Source organism: Chanodichthys erythropterus, chromosome 5, assembly GCF_024489055.1.
Source record: "Chanodichthys erythropterus isolate Z2021 chromosome 5, ASM2448905v1, whole genome shotgun sequence".
Taxonomy (NCBI): domain Eukaryota; kingdom Metazoa; phylum Chordata; class Actinopteri; order Cypriniformes; family Xenocyprididae; genus Chanodichthys; species Chanodichthys erythropterus.
The window spans coordinates 9177655-9194661 of NC_090225.1; the positions used below are offsets into that span (position 1 = coordinate 9177655).

Sequence of the window (17007 nt, forward strand, 5' to 3'; positions counted from 1 at the left end):
TTTCATATCAATATTTTAAAATTCTATTCCAATTATGTGTAAAAGTAAAAACTTGTAAATAATCTTAAATGTCTCACTGTACATTGCTATTCTTGTTATGGTGGACATTACTGTACTTTACTAGAGCACCCTCACTCATTTCAGAAGCTCTCTTACTGATTTGATTCTGTAACCCGGCCTGATTAAACGATTACCTACTTTTGAAGTTGCATTGGATTCTCAAATTTTGATAGCATATGGTTTTAGGATTTTTGCAGGTCAAGTCCATTGTAAATGTGTTTTCTTTTCAGTTCATATCTGTTTTGAGAGGTAAACAGAAGGGACCAGAGGATATTTACCCTCCAGTGAGATATTGATTTGAAGTGCTTAGCGTGGATCATCAGTGTGAGCTCACACCATAACCTCAAATGGACAGGTTCCACTGCTTTTACTCTGTGTGACAATTCATTTTAAAAGGATGCCTCACCCAAATCCTGTTTGAAATGCTGATTCGTCATGCCAGAAATCTGTAATATGTCATTGTTTAATTTCACTGCATTGTATTTATTTCCTTTTACACTACACATCATATTTTCATGTTTTACTTGCACTGTACATTATGCATGGTAAAAAAAGAAGGCATTTCCATCTGGCAGTAGACAAGAAGAACTATCTGTTAAAGAAGAGTTGTCGTCCCATATATTCTGTGTGTGTGTGTGTGTGTGTGTGTGTGTGTGTGTGTGGTCCTGGTAAACCCTACATTGTGGGAACAAGGATGGCAATACCAGAAATCTTTGACCTTGTGGGGACATGTTTTGGTCCCCGTGAAAAAACAGCTTATAAATCATACAGAATTTTGTTTTTAAAAAATGTAAAAATGCTGAAAGCTATCTGTGATTGGTTGGTTTAGAGGTAGGGTTAGGGGATAGAATATACAGTTTGTACAGTATAAAAATCATTACGTCTATATGGAATGTCCCCATGTGTGTGTTTGTATATTGGTTTTTATTTTATCATAAAAGAAATGATATTGTGTAATGTAATTTTGTTTTTAACCAGTATTTCATATGATGCTTGTCTATTTTTGCAGCACATGTATTTCCCTTTATGAAGAAGAATATTTATTAATTAGTTCTTAAACCAGCTTTGATTAACTTTTTTGATCCACTTCAAATGTTGACTACTATATATATATATATATATATATATATATTCTGTTTGTTTATCTTGAGTAAATGTTTCTTTAAATGTAGAATGTGAGATATAAGGTTGCTAGATCTGTAAACCTGAGCAAGATACCCCATTGCGACTCTATGGGGGGGGATGCCTCTCGTACGCTTACATAATCTTGGCAGTATTCCCTCGGAAGTACAAGGCACTGTACCAAGAATTCCCCCCGTTACAGGATAGTGAGTGGCGCTTGATGGAAGCCCCTCCAAGACTGTAGGTCAAACAGATCAGTGACAAGCCAATAAGAACATCTATATCTCTCTGTCTCCCGCTCTCCCGCGCTGTCACTTCTGTTGTATAATGTTGCTATGGATCTGAGGTTGCGTTGCTATGGTGTCACAAGGACATTGTGTTTTTCACCAGGCCAATGTCACGAGCGGATCATTCAGATAGTGAGCGGTATTTTCTTTCAAACCATGGGTTATTCATAAAAACAAATAATCATTTATTTTACTTTTAATGAGACAAAGCAGGCTACACCAGAAAAAGCTTGTTTTATAACAACTGCACTCTTACATACATTATATTACAGTCATAGACTCCCTTTTTTTAGAACACCACACAAATCTATTTACTCAATGGCTTTTTAGTTAATTCTTTAAAAAAAAAAAAAAAAAAAAAATCCTAATTTTCAGAGTTTTTGTACTTATTTTTCTTTTCATCTGAAACTACTCACTGCTAGGTTTTGTCATCTTACAACAACCTTTGACCTCTGACCTTAGGTGAATGGAATTCACAACAAAGATTAAAATTCCTTGAGGAGGTACATCCGCTCGTGAGGAACATGCTCCTCTCATCATTAAAATACTACATTTCCAAGATATGTTTATCACATACAATACAGAGTCCGTTATGTACACCGTCTCGCCTGTACCAATGGTGAGAGCAGGTTTTCTTTTCGCTTTGCAAGGTCTTCCCGTGAGTGCAGTGGAAGTGTTTAGGTCCTCTTTTGTCTCTAATCATGCAGTGGACAAAAGCTTTTAAACAGTTGGTCGGTACAGCAACAAAGTCTCGACATGTTTTCGCATGAGTTCTTTGAGGCCTGGTCCATTGTGAGGCTCCTTTCCTCTTGAAGCTTATTCCTATTCTGTCCTTTCAGCAACCATAACAAGTTCATTGCGGGGTGATAATGCCTCGGAGTCGGATGTGGGGTTGGCTAGACAAGGGCTTGAAGTTCGGGTCGGGGTTTTTTGAGCGCTAGGCGCGGGGACTTCATACTGGCCGGTCCACAGCATACTGGCAGGGGCTTAAGTTGGACACAGGGTTCTGCACGGCCGGGTAAGCGAAGTTGGCGTGCTGTTTGGCCTTGAGCCGGAGGCTGGCCAGACTGGAGTTGCAGGTGTCTCTGTACATGTACGGGCTGGCCGTGGTGGCATAAGGGCAGGCGGCTGCTGACACCGCCGCAGAATTGAGGGTGGGGCTGTTCAGGTTGTTCAGGTTTCCCAGGTTATTGAGGCCTGAGCCCGGCACCCCTGCCACCGCCGAGGGCACCATTGAGGAGGCCATGTTCATGGAAGGGATGGAGCTGGGCGGGGAGAACATTGGCTGGGAGGACAGCGGGCTTACATTCATGGAGTTAAAGAAAGGAAAGCTTTTGGCTGATAAGGGGCTGCTGGCCAGGCTCTTAGTTGCCCAGTTGTTGTACGAATAGCCCGAGTACATGTCGTCGTACGGCTGCATGAGTCCGTTGAACTGGGCGCCGAAGCCATTCTTGCAGAGCTCAGCTTGCTGGTTCCTTTCTCGCTTTCTCCATTTGGCCCGGCGGTTTTTAAACCACACCTGTTCAAAAGACAACGAGAAAAGGGTTAACAGCTGCGTCCGCAGTCGGAACATCACGTGTCAGTGTAATTCGTTGCAAAACTTTGAATGCCATATTCTTTATCACTCTAACATAAAATATGTAAGAAAGAGCTCAACAGAACTTTAATATTCTGATTTTTTTAAACACTCCTTCTCATGAGATTTAAACAATAAAAAGTTCAGCCAGGCAGAATTTAAGTGCGTCATTTATTAAACTAATTTATTCTCTTATTATGAGTTTTCCCAGTAAGAAATGTCATTAAAGAGCTTCCCTCACATTTAGTCAATTTTATATCCTATTTTTAGGGGATATTGGGTGGATTAAAGTTTTAATGGGAAAATTTAAATTAATATATTTCATTTAGCTCACTGAGAAATTATAAAGCTGTTTTCTTGTCAATCTTTTTTCTGTGAAAGTGTTCACTGACTGTATAGTAATTAGTAAAAAAAAAAAAAAAACAAGCTAGAAAGAAAATAAGAAATCAAGAGCTGCTTTTAAATATTAGGTTTCAGGAATGTAAATAACGTCCTTTATATACAATATGTAAAATGAATTCTTTTAAAAGTAACATCCATAAGAAGCACAGAAAAATGATTTCACCTTCCTCATAACTCTGTAACTCATAACATATTTTTGAAGTTAGTAACTTAAAGAAATATGATGAATACAAACAATCATGGGTATTATGACTCAAGTTAAAACTTTATCACTTCTGAGAAGGATTGTCTCCACATATTTCAAAAATAATCTCAAATAGTGATTGTGTATTGCCGGATTTGTGCTTGTGTTGTAGTTTTCTGGGAATATTTAATGACATCTTTTATCCAGCATACTGTAAATGATACCAGTTTATATTGGGAGAGAGGGAATACCCTTCTCTGTGAATGTTCCACTGACACTTTGGCAATGGTGTTTAAAGCCTTCCAAAATAACTGAATGTCAAATATAGTTCAATGATCACTGTGCTCATTCTTTATATTTTTGGCATACAGATATACATAATGGTACAAAATATGGTAAAGGTGTTGCCACTAGCTATGTGAACACAAAAACAAAAATCATGGACATGATTCGAAAAGGTTAAAATGATCCTGAAAAAAATAGTCATACTTTTACTCCTCGCGGTAAAAAAAATGACCACATTGGAAATGAATGGAAACAGATTTCATCTTGTGGAAACATTTGGTACTGCGCCTAAAGAAAATCTTACTGAAAGCTCATTTTTTGAGATATTAACCTCAAATTGGAACACAATTTGTTTAGATTTATGGCTTTGATTTTCTCACAGTTTTAGAGTAAAACATTTATGATAACAATAAACTTAAACTTCTATAACTTTTTTAAAAAAACATTTTTTTTTCTTCATCAGCAATAATCTACCAAGTGTCTTTGTTAAAAAGAGACCAAACTTAAATCTGTGCTTCAAAGTATTCAAGATTTATGTTGGAAATTTTTGGTTAACAGGTAATAAATGGATTATAACTACTGCATAAATATAATTTAGTACCATAAAATCCCCTAAAAATACAAAATATTAAATTAAAACCCTAACAAACTACTTAACAAACAAACAAACAAATAAAAATATTGGTCATTTAAGTTGGAAATTTAATTTTCAGGTCAGTGCTCCAAACAATGTGGTTAACAGGTAATAAATGGATTATAACTACTGCATAAATATAATTTAGTACATTAAAATTAGTAAAATAAAAATACTAAATATGAAATAAAAAATATTATTGAACTAAAATATAGTACATTAAGAGCACCAGAGGGATGCTGGCTTAAATGTGTGTGTTTTCCCAAAGTAAAATCATGTGGAAATAGTAAACAAATGCAAAGGCTTAATTTAAAAAAGGGTATAAGAACTTGAATGTTTTCATTATTATGTATTGTTATATTTATTGTTTATTGATCCATTGATGTGTTGTTAATGTAAACACATCTTGAGCCCAGGACAAATTTCCCCTTGGGTATAATAAAATGTATTTCAATTCAATTTCAAAACCAGCAGTGGCAGCATCAAATGGAGAAGAAACCTTCACAGTCATGTGTGGTCCATTGTGGAGAGTTTTTTAAAGTATCCTGGGTCAAGCTGGCATTAGGTCAGGGCCATGATTTAGGGTTTGTGTTTTTATTAGGAGCACATACTCTATCAATTGCGTAAATCAATATGACAGCAGAAGCATGCGGGATATGCGGCATAAGGTTCCAGCTGGGATTACTGACATACATGCATGGTTCAGGAGGCCACTGATAGACATTAGGAAAGGAGTATCTCTACCTCTGTTGTTCTTTCAAAATAACAACCAAGACTGTGTGCTATGTGACCTTTCCTCTGGCCAACATGAATTTGATCCATTAGATGTGCGCCAGACAAGGAGGTAGCGATTGTATTGTCATCCATCAGAATGGGAGCCCACCTGCTCTTTTTGTGTGCTTCATCGATCAAACTTCTGCTTTTTGTTGGGACAGAAGGACACAAACCTTTTCTAGGTTCTTCTAAGCAAAATATTGTTCATGTTACATCACAGATCTCAATATAGCAGTTTTCTGGTAACAGAAAAGAAAAAAAAATGCCACAGCCAATACCAAAGCCAATGTCTTGTGTTCCTGAAAATACTGGAATAAACCAGGCCTATAATTTATATCCCGTGCTTCAAAAGGATGCCCTTTCATTATACACAGTTTCCAAATGCACCCTAGTGACAGAATAGTGAACATTCTTAGAAAAAGGTTCAATGGGGTTCAATATAGAACTCTATGGTTCTTGACTGAATTATTAAAGAGCCCTTCAAAAGGTTATTTGGGCTTTTAAGGCTCTTTGGTTATTTTTGACTATTTCTGTTTTTTTTTTTTTTAGAATTTTTTACTATCTCTGAATGGTACGAAACATTAAAGGTTTTGCCACTTGCTATGTGAATGACATGATTCGAAAAGGTAAAATGGTCCTGAAAATGGTCCTCCTTGTGGTCAGAAATGACCACAGTGGAAATGAAAGGGAAACTAATTTAATCTAGTGGAATCGTTTGGTACTGCGCCCAAACAAAATCTTACTGAAAGCTCATTTTTTGAGATATCAGTCTCAAATTTGGAACATAACTTGTTTAGATTTATGTCTGTGATTTTATTGCAGTTTTAGAGTAAAACATGTTTTGGAAAATATATACTTCATTAAAAAATTGAAAATACAACTTTCATAACAACAAAAACGGTCATAACATTAAAACTTTTTTCTACTTCAACTAAAATCTACCAAGTATCTTTTTTTTTAAAAAAATAGACCAAACTTTAAATCTGTGCTCCAAAGCATTCAAGATTTAGTTTGAAGTTGGAAATTTCATTTTCAGGTCTATGCTCAAAAAGTGGTTTGCTACTGCATAAATATAATTAAGCAGCATAAAACCATAAAATCCCCTAAAAAAAAAACGTATTAAATAAAAACCTTATCAACCATTAATTTCATTGAAAAAAATATTGGTCATTTTTGACCGGCACACAAAGAGCACCAGAGGGTTAAATTATTGCATAATAAACTAATATAATGCAAGTTATTTAAATTTTTCTAAGTATGTTTATGAGCTGTTTAACTTATATACGATTTAAAATGAAAAATCTATTAAAACAAAATGAACTAACATAAAATGATCCCGAAACCTCTAAAAGGTTCTATATATGAAGAGCCTGACAGAACCCTTTATAGTTCTATATAACCTTTTCTTCTGAGAGTGTAACTTCTTATCTTTGTCAGTCAGGGTGTCAGCTCACAAAAGTTTTGATTATTACATCGACAATTGTTTTTGAACCCCAAAGTGCTGTATGCAGTGGTTTAGTTTGGGACACATACCCGTACTCTTGCTTCTGTGAGGTTGGTCCACACAGCGATCTCCTCTCGTGTGCTCATGTCAGGATAACGGTTTCTCTGAAAGGTGGCTTCGAGTTCCTGGAGCTGCTGGCTGGTAAAGTGTGTCCTTTGACGGCGCTGTTTTTTCTTTAGAGAGCTGTCCTCTGGGTTTGACTCATCTGTGTGGTTCTGATGGGACTTCTCTGTGTCTGTATGGGTCAGAGGAAAAAACATTAATTAAACCGATGCATATACGGTTAAGTCCCACAATTATCACAAAGATGATCCGCAATACAATAGATTATAAAATAAAATAAGCTATGGATGTGCTAAACACAAAAAGTACTTAGTTTCTGTTTGCCTTGAAAGCAAGATCAAGATAAACTGCAGGCCCCAAAGTGTTTTTGTATGTGTGATGAAAATCCTCCCTCTGTGGTGTAGAGTTCTGCAAATTGCAAACTGAAGACCCCACAGAAAGGGCTAAATTAGCTGGCCACATAATCCTGGGATCAACCATTAGTGACAGGGCAGGTTTGGGGCTGTTTGGCAAGAGCTTAACTCTCTAGGAGCAGTTCTAGCTAATCAGCAAGCTTTCCAGGGCCTCTAGGAAAACCAATAAGACATCATGCTGCCATCTGTCAGTGCAGATACCCTTTAATTCTTACAGCAGCATCTATTAAGCAAAAGTCCCATAAAAATAAAACATTTATGAACAACACAATAATTCAATTTAAGATTAATTTAAAAAAAAAAAAATAGTTCAATTAAATTAATATATTGGATGCGGACAACATGAGCGGAGAAATGACTGAGAAATCAACGACATTTTGGGTTTGCATCTGTCCTTTTTGTGGTAGGCCGTGTATAGGCGTGAGAGGAACGCAGAACTTGCAATTCCAACACGGCTAAAATAAATTCAGTCGCTTTGTTGTTTTAACCTACTATCAACGCTTTTTAAATGCATTGATTTAACGTCACTTGTGATCAGGTTGGTGTTTAATATGAATATAATTTCGCGGAAATATTTTTGTCCATCAACGAGAAGATATGGATTTATGAGTGCCCTCGGAAACTGTGAAATTAAACGTTCACCACTGTTTCACAGGCTATGTCGTAGCCAACCAAAAACGCTGTTTCATTCATTGAAATACAGGCTAGGTAGGCTAATATTCATATCTTATTTAGTATTATTTTTTTTTATCTCAAATGTTGTTCAGAGTGACTTTACTTTCTTGTTTGTAGCCATATCGTATTTTTAAATGAACACATTTTTCTTAGCTAATAATAATAGGCTAATAATAAATAATAGTACATTTTCATACTATTTAATTAAATAATGAAAACCTATCTTTACATCTTTTTTATTAAGACATGCACTTTTCAGAAATGCCTTCTGAAAGAGTAAAAATAGGCCTAAATAAACCTGCAAGATAGTCTATAAATAAAATGTGAAAATGTATAATCATATTTTAACAGCTTAATATGTTTTTTAATCGAGTTGATTTTAGTGGAAGACTATATTTTCCCATCGGCGGTTCAATTCTTTCCTATTATTTAGAGGCTATATCCGCTCTATGAGATATGAGTTTCTAAAAATATAAACTTTCCATAAACAACCAACTTGTGGCGATTCTTCCGGATAGTGATATTTAGGCCTATCATCTGATAATGGAAATTGCAATTAAACTTAAAGTAGGCTACGGTCCGAATACCGTTTTCAGTGTCATAGACCTCCCTATCAGTTTAACATTGTAAAAAAAAAAAAAAAAAAAAAAACGTAAATAATAAAATCGCTTCCCTCATTATGTTAATGCAATTTTACATTCAACCTATTTTTGCAACTGCCTGCATGCGCGCCAACATGCTTTAAAACTGTAACGAGTCAGGCTAACACCTAGATAAGCCTAACAGTATAATTTAAGTTACAATAAACGCTTTCTTAGTTTGTTTGGGATTACATAATCTTCTGTCGCGCAGTGTCTCGGTGAAGTGCACATCGCCTTCAGACCTTTGCTCTTTTCACAGGTGTTTTAGGTTTATTGCATTGTCCTACTTGACTGTCATTTGGATACCAAATTTGAGGCACAGGAATGAATAATTTATGCGCCGTTCCTTCAGCACGTGACTGGCTAGCTGGGATGTTCTCCTTCAAATGGCGACTGTCATCAGTACACAGTGCACACGGAAAGACTGTCTGTAAAAGCTATACCTGGATTCAAATGACCCAAGATTATTCAAAACTACAACCAAAGATGTGGAGCTGTTATTACTAACCCAATTCAACTTGAACACGGATTAAAGAACACAATGTGTTATAAAATACCCAACAGAATGTGCTTATATAAGCATTCAATCATGCAATGGACCGATATCAATATCTGAATTTGGACTGTCTATCACAAAACTGAAAGATTTCGATTAGGCTAATAGGCCTATCAGTCTATATATAAACGTTTTTTACTTTAAAATCAAGTAAAAGTGAATGAATTTGTGTGTGTTGATGATTAAACATGAATATGTACTGACCACTGTTGTCCTGGCCTTTGCATCCCGGATCGTGCTGAGGAGTCCCGGAGTCAGACAGAGAGAGTGCCGGGCTACGGGCCTCACTGTCCGTTAGAAGGTTAAAATCCATCACCTCGACCGCCAGGCTCTGTGAACAGCACAGGGTCAAAAATTTACATGAATGCTGATACACCATACACACAAGCTCAATACACACGAGACTGCATTGTTTGCGCAGCTTAACTGGGACGCAGCTCATTCTGACTTGTGATAATAAAATAAAATACACAAAACCCTTATACATTTATAGATTTTGTAATGTTCTTGTTCGTTAGATTTCCTTAAACGGTCCTATAATATTTGCACGACTGATCAGTGTAGCTCAGGAATATCAAAAAAGAACAAAATTTACGTATACTGTAAACAAAAAGTTTAAATGCTGCATTAAAAGTTGGTGGCAAAGTCACAACCTGAAGTGATAAGTTCATTATAATATTTCAACAACCCTGGATATTACTTATGATGAAGAAAATTGAGTGAGAACCCATTTAACAGAATCTAAATTATTGCAATATTGCGTTAAATGGATGGAAACAAAGATGTTTTTCAACGCTATTTCACACCGTGTAAACAAACGTAATGTAGCCTAATTTTAATTAAGTTTAATTAAACTAAACTAAACAATAATTTTGTCAATAAATAGCCAGGCCTATATATATATATATATATATATATATATATATATATATATATATATATATATATATATATATATATATATATATATATATATATTCATTTATTGTTAATTGCTTGTGGTAGGATTTTCCTGCGCAAAAAGTACAAGCGAAACAGAGATGGAAAAAGAACAATTAAATCTAAACCCCCAAAATAAGACATATAAACCTAAATAAATAAACCCACTTCTAGAATAAATCAGAAAAGCTATTAAACCGAATGTGCAATAAGAAATGAAAATGAACAATTATTTGCATGTTTCATTATATCAAATGAGATGTAGCTAATAAAGCCCAGCGCATTTGCTTTATGTTGCAAATCTCCAAAATGATAGGGTTCGTGCGTTTACAACTGTAGCTACTCTTTATGTCTGAAAACGTTTTGGACTAGACACCGATCAATCAAAGTTCAAAATTACGTGAACCAAAAGCCTTAAATAGCAGCCTCGTAACAGAGCCTAAAATAACATCTCGTTTATTTATGTAACAGCAGCTACACCCTAGAGATATAGAAACATAATCACACTGCGTCTTGGAATCTGTTATGTGACTGGATGAAGCAAACGGCACCGAAACTCGCGCGCCGAAGAGAGTTTACGGAACTGAACGCCGACAGACTACAAAACATGCGATTTCCTCTTTTATTATTTGCTGCTGGATTTCACTTCTCTTGGAGGATTGTTAAAGGTGTGAAGGTTTGGCTGATGTGGATGAAACGAGTTTCCAACTTAAAATAAAAGCAATAATTTTACATTCGAATTTTTCTTCACACTTCGAACTCCAAATAGCCTCTTTTGATTAAATTCTTTTTGTTTGTTTTTTTTGTTTGTTAGTTTGTTGCCGTTTTAAATTAAACTTCTATGTAATGATGAACTCACACAAAACATACATGCTTAAACATATGGTTTCCAACAACTAGCCTATCAATCACTATCTCATGGAAAACATTTTTATAGCTTCCTATCAGTTGAAGATTACACAAATAAATAGCTTATAGTTTAGCCAAGGAGTCACATTAATTTTTCCAAAGAGCGCATAATTCGTATTTGTTTCCAAAGTTATTGTTATCTGAGTAGCAAAATAGCGCTTCGGACTACTCGTACACACTTGACTTGTGCAACTTCATTAGAACTTTCTCCTTGCTTTCACAGAGAAGAGAGGGCAATAAATACTTGCATTCAATTACAATCTACTATATACGAGAAAAGAATAAGTATTGGTTAAAAAAAAATAAAAAAATAATTTAGAAGGATACGCAGTCTGCTCATGCACAATAAGCATAGTGTGGGCCTGTTTTGATTAACGCAACTAATTGCTATAAAAAGATTATATACTCTTTAAAATTATAGGTTTATTGATTTCACATATTTTATTCTGACTCTGCGATACGTTTTAATAAACATTTTCTTTTTCTATTAAAAGATGAACAGGCTAAATGGGCGCCCTTCGCCCCATGGTTTAATATATTTTTGAAAATAGCCTAATAAATATGCCTACAAATTTTCAGACAAAATAACATGTCATTTGTTCATTGTTTGCGCTATGCAATGTTTGGCAGCATTTACGCACTATTCTTAAACTCGCTGAGGATTTTGGGGAAAGCTTTGACCTAGTTCAGCACCTATAGATCTGACAGCTCCTTTAACGATACACTAAAGTTCTACTTAATAAGCGATCTACGGACAGGTTTGGAAACCAGGCATTTCTCCATTGTATATAATGTTAACTGGTGGTGATGGCCGCCTTTTCCATCATTAATTCCGTATTAACAATAGAGTCTCATTATGGCCCAGACTAATTAATTTAAATTCATCAGTTAGTGGAATATTATACAGGCCTACACTTTCTCTAGAATATAATTCATCACATCTTTCTTTCTTTCTTAAATAGTTTTAAGTACATGTACAATCAATAAAAGCCAAGGCATGGAATCCTCCAGAAGAAACAAACAAGTGCCATACTGAAAAATCAGGAAGTGATCAGTATTCATGAGGTGCCAGACCCTGGGGATCTAGAGATTATCAGTGATGATAAATAACAGACCAACACCTTAGTATCACTGATTTACAACTTTTTTCAATACCAAAACATTAGTGTTTACTAGAAGTCAAATCACATATCCAATTAGGTTTTGTTACCTGATGATAAACATCTAGGCTTAGGCCTAGATACTCAACATAACGAATCCTTAAAGAAAACATTTGGATAACAAAGCAGGGTGTCCTGTTAAATTATAATTGTTTGTTTTAGTGTGCACAGGACAGCATGCTAATTGATTTTACACATTTTTGTCTTGTGCTGTCTGGCCTATAAATGAAATTAATCAATTAACATTCATTGATTAATCGGGATACATTCAAAATGCTACAAATGTGTTCTAACACTACACTTTCTTACTCCACCCTATTCATCAATCAAAAGGTCAATTGTTAAGATACAATATCATCTCCATAATCACTTTTCTTTTTAATCTAATAAGCAATTGAGGTAACTTGCCTTGTAAATGCAGCACGAGAGAGCAGAATTACAATCTCTATACTATAGATATATACAGGCAAGCTGTTCAGATGCTGTTCCTCTTGCTTTAGCTTTGTTCCCAATGCTATAGGTGACGTAGGCTGGTTATTTCATCCTGAGCAAGGTGTCAATGCACCCCCCACCCCTCTCCCCTGCCAGGACTTGTGACATTATTACATTTCAAACTCTATCAAGGGTCCTCTAAGGATTGTGGGCCAACAAGGCAAGATGCAAGATTACTTGAATGTAAAAAAAAAAAGAAAAAAATGGAGAGACCAAATGGGAAAGTGACCTGGTGTTTCTGACCTTCATGGTTATGTATATAGAATATAGCTTATATAACCATTTGTCTAAATGAATGATCAAAAGTTTTGTTTGTTTTCAAATTTTTAAAAGGCTAAAATGTAGCTACTATAATAGTAGTAATAATAATTTTATATTTCTGTAAATTGTCTGTGAAATAATAAAGTTTGGCACAAACTTTATGTATCTCTTCGGTGGCACACACATTAAATTGCGAAATGTATGCTGCCTTTGAGATATGGCTCAGGGAGGAGGCAGTTTATATAAACGACATCGATCTCATTAAAATATATATATATATTATAAGAGAAGAGATAATAGAGGTAAAATCCTCTCGTTTTTCAGAAGATTGCTGGGTCCATCTGTTGGTTCGACAGAGGTAGACAGCATACATTTCCACGGGCTGCTGCATTATCTCAGGAATTATTCATAAACGCGTTTAGAATTAATTCCTTGGATTAAGAGTTGATTAAGATGTGTGTCACTTTGCTGTCTGAGAACTTATTAAGGGCCCACTCGAGCCGGCGGCAGATGGAATTTCTACCCAATGTTTGTAGATGTTAATTTCTCCCCTCCTAACACCCATTTGCATTTGGCTGTGTATGTCAAAGCGCGGCTTTTCCTGCACGCACAGCTCCGACTATCCGTGTACGAGGAGATGCTCATCTCACTCACTACTATAAGATCGCTCATGTTTATTCCATTACACAGTAGCCTACGCGCGCACTATTCGACGTTCGACCGAGATACTAATGTTTTGGTAATGAAATTATGAAACATGCACAAAAATCCTTGCTATTCGTTTGTTCGCAAAATTGAAAGAGAGTATAGGCTACATGTTTTTGAGGAGGCTGAATTTAGATATATGGATGCAGCTGAAGCCGAAGCAGCCTTGTGTGTGTTTGTGTATTATATCACCACTAAAGGCAAGACGAAAAGACACGATCGAACACAAGAGCGTCACGCGCTGTTCTGCCCGTGAGGTTTTAGCATGCACACACATGTATAAACAGTTTTTATTGTTTTTAAAGGTATTAGCTATTTTGTTTAAACGACATTTAGCGGTTATGATTGACTTTTGAACGTTTGTTTTATTTTAACTAAGCCTATGCTAGCCTATATTTATCGTTTGTAATAAAAAATGTTAAAATAAAAACAAGCATTCATCATAAACAAGAAAACTAGCTTACTATTTACATGCTGAAATAAAACACAACAAAGACAAATGCAACAACAACAAAAAATAATAAATACAAATAAAGAAAGAAAATGGAGCCTATTCTGATTAATTTTGGTTTTTGATACTCTGGCAAAAATGTTTCGGTCAATCTTGTTTGACTATTTGGCCGCATGTAAATTTAGATAAACAGGTGCGTTTGCTTGAGTATTTTTATATTTTACATTTAGGCCTACAGAAATGCCCCGAAACATTTGCTGAAGCTAGGCTAATCTATAGGTAAATTGTTGCATGTCATCGTTCATTTATTCCGATTTTAAAAAGCGAACTGTTTTAAAATATTATCCGAATATGTTTTATTCGTTTTTATAGGAAATAACTGAACAGTGGGAGCGGGTATTTTACGGCTTTGGATGTTTGGAGCACCTGCCACCGTATCAGTTTGGGTATGCTGAATTATTATTTTGACTTATAATATTTTAATAATCATTCATTCATGAATAGTCATTCATTCATAATATTTTTACTTATATAGGCCTATAACAATCCCGGAAAAACGTGGTTATGTGATACGCCGCAATATAGAAAGAGAAATATCGCAGATATCGAGGTTTCATGTTGTTGTTTTTGTAATCCAATGCAAGTTAAACACAATTGTCATACCAACGTTAAAACGATGTAGGCTAACAAAAGTTTTATTAACCGTCGACAATGCTTCAAATCACTTTTGCTGAAGGCACAAATTGGCTCAAAATCAATGTAAGCTTTTATTTTAACATACAACAACTAATTTAAAACATTATCTAAAGCTTTCCGCAAGCCAGCGTTTAACTGAAAATAATTTGCACCGTGCTAAAAATAGCTAAGAGTTAAACAGGGTTTAAATAAAAATCATACCGACATCATGTAACTTCCTAGGACCTTCCTGTTTTTCTTAATGAAAGGGGTTGTGTTATAACGCTGAAAAATTGTTTAATTATTTACTAATAATTAATCCCCATATTTAAGCTAATAATAACATAGCACTTACAACCCTAGACACGATATTGCATATTTTAAAGTTAAAGTAACCTTCAAGGAGTAAGTCTATTTTTACTAGCTCTTGTACATGTTGTACTGAGGTTTGTACATTTCGGCACAGCCGGACATCATTACATCAACTTCAGCCCGATGATAAATGACGCTGGCTCGTCCCATGCTTCTCCAGTCGCCGATCAAAACTGACCTTTATCTGAGCTCATGGGCGCGGGTCTCTACGGCTTTTGGAGCACCTCATCTACAGCAAAATGTGTTGCGATCTATTTTGTCAGGTCTGGATTCAGGTAGCCTATATTTTTGAGAGACTGGAAGGAGACAACATCCTCACAGCTCCTCCATCGCACGAGAGCACATATCATCAGCACCACAGTGATTTTTGTCATGCATCTACTCACATGAATCCCGGTCTAGTGGAGGTAATCCTCGAAAAATGTACAACTCTCGCGTGTTAGCTGCTTTTCTGAAACGATGCAGTCGTCATGTAGAAAGTTCCTTAGGATGAGCAAATCAAAAGAGACAGTTTCCCCTTTCTCTCTCTCGGTGTTGCCTGTCATAAGTTTGTAGCGGAGAGTGAAGGCTCGATCCCCATGCAGAGGGGAACTGACTTTATGCTAAATATCTCGTGCGACAGGTCCGCGGCAGGAATGAATGCCCACCCCTTCTCTCTCTCTCTCTCTCTCTCTCTCTCTCTCTCTCTCTCTCAGAGTCTCTCACATGCGCTCACTAAACGCAGAGTAAATCAAGGCTTCGGTCAATCACCCTGAGCTCACTTCCACAGCTTCTCCAAAACTTATAGATTAGTTAGCGTTGTGTTATTTCATGCCATTAGGTTACTTCTTTCTGCTCAATAAATAGAAAGTTCTTCTCAAGTATAGTTTCCTCAAACACTCTTAAAAATAAAGGTTATAAGCTGGCATCCATGGATCCATGAAGAACCTTTAACAATCATGGAACCTTTCAAATGCACAAAAGGTCCTTTATATTGGAAAAGCCTCTTCAGATTATTACAAGGCAAATTACTAAAACAAAATTGGTTATTTGAAAGGTTCCTCTATGTGAAAAACCTCTTGGAACCTTTATTTTACCTTTATTATCGATCCATCCATATACAGTATTCATCTATTTGAATAAAGAATACTGTAAATAAAAATGATACCCAATAAAAAGATCAAATAAAAATATAATTAAATCCTACCCAAGTCAGTTGTAGCTTTAAAGCAGATGTGTGCAGAAAGGCTATAATTCTCTCTTGATAAGCGATAAGATTCAGGGGGTTTAACACGAATCGCTAATTCGTACGAATTCGTACGTTTTTGCTAAATCGTACGTATTTTACGAGTTGCCAAATTCGTATGAATTCGCATGAATGGCCTAGCCCTAACCCCGCCCCCAAACCTACCCGTACAAATCGTATGAATTTGTACGAGTGAAGTCGTACGAACTGGATAGCGTTGAATCGGCCCAAAATTTGCGTGCAACGACTAAGCTACTATCTCAAGTTACTTTGCGTTTTTGTATAGTTAGGTTATTTACTTTGCGTTTTTGTAATGTTTAGTTAGGTCATTTATAAATCAAATGTACGTTATGCACTTCTCTTTATATGTAGATAGAAACGTCTTAATTAAAAATGAAAAAAAAAAAAAAAAAGAATTAACTGTTTTAGATATTCATGGTTCATGGCCATATATGGCATTAGAAACCTACTGGGCCTTGGGCAAAATTGTTAAATGTGGATATGAACTTTTGTGTATTATTCTGTATAGCCCGTTTATTTTAATCTCTGGTTTTATGCTATTCTGTTAGCAAACAACTTAAAATACCTTTTCAATTGATTTTCAGCACTGAAGTAAGTTTCTGTGTTGACCTGTATTGTTCA

At 35.7% G+C, this 17007-nt stretch overlaps 2 protein-coding genes across 3 annotated transcripts in view; one reads left to right on the forward strand and one right to left on the reverse strand.

Moving 5' to 3' along the window:
- Window positions 1–1669: 1669 nt before the first annotated feature.
- pitx3 (paired-like homeodomain 3) lies at window positions 1670–15734 on the reverse strand. Of its 2 annotated transcripts, XM_067385954.1 has the most exons (5): window positions 15527–15734; window positions 15319–15436; window positions 9381–9507; window positions 6858–7063; window positions 1670–2988 (listed from the first exon to the last, which is right to left on the reverse strand). In XM_067385954.1, exons 3-5 carry the CDS (start codon window positions 9487–9489, stop codon window positions 2422–2424), a joined length of 882 nt encoding a protein of 293 aa, XP_067242055.1. In that variant the 5' UTR covers window positions 9490–9507; window positions 15319–15436; window positions 15527–15734; the 3' UTR covers window positions 1670–2421. The 2 variants fall into 2 exon arrangements, with proteins under 2 accessions (XP_067242055.1, XP_067242054.1); XM_067385953.1 differs by lacking the exon at window positions 15319–15436 and having other exon boundaries at window positions 1671–2988; window positions 15527–15733.
- Window positions 15456–17007, forward strand: part of gbf1 (golgi brefeldin A resistant guanine nucleotide exchange factor 1) — a 91435-nt gene continuing 89883 nt past the window's right edge. Inside the window, exon 1 of the mRNA XM_067385942.1 lies at window positions 15456–15547. The gene's annotated coding sequence lies outside the window, so the exon portion shown is untranslated. The remainder of the gene's footprint in view (window positions 15548–17007) is intronic.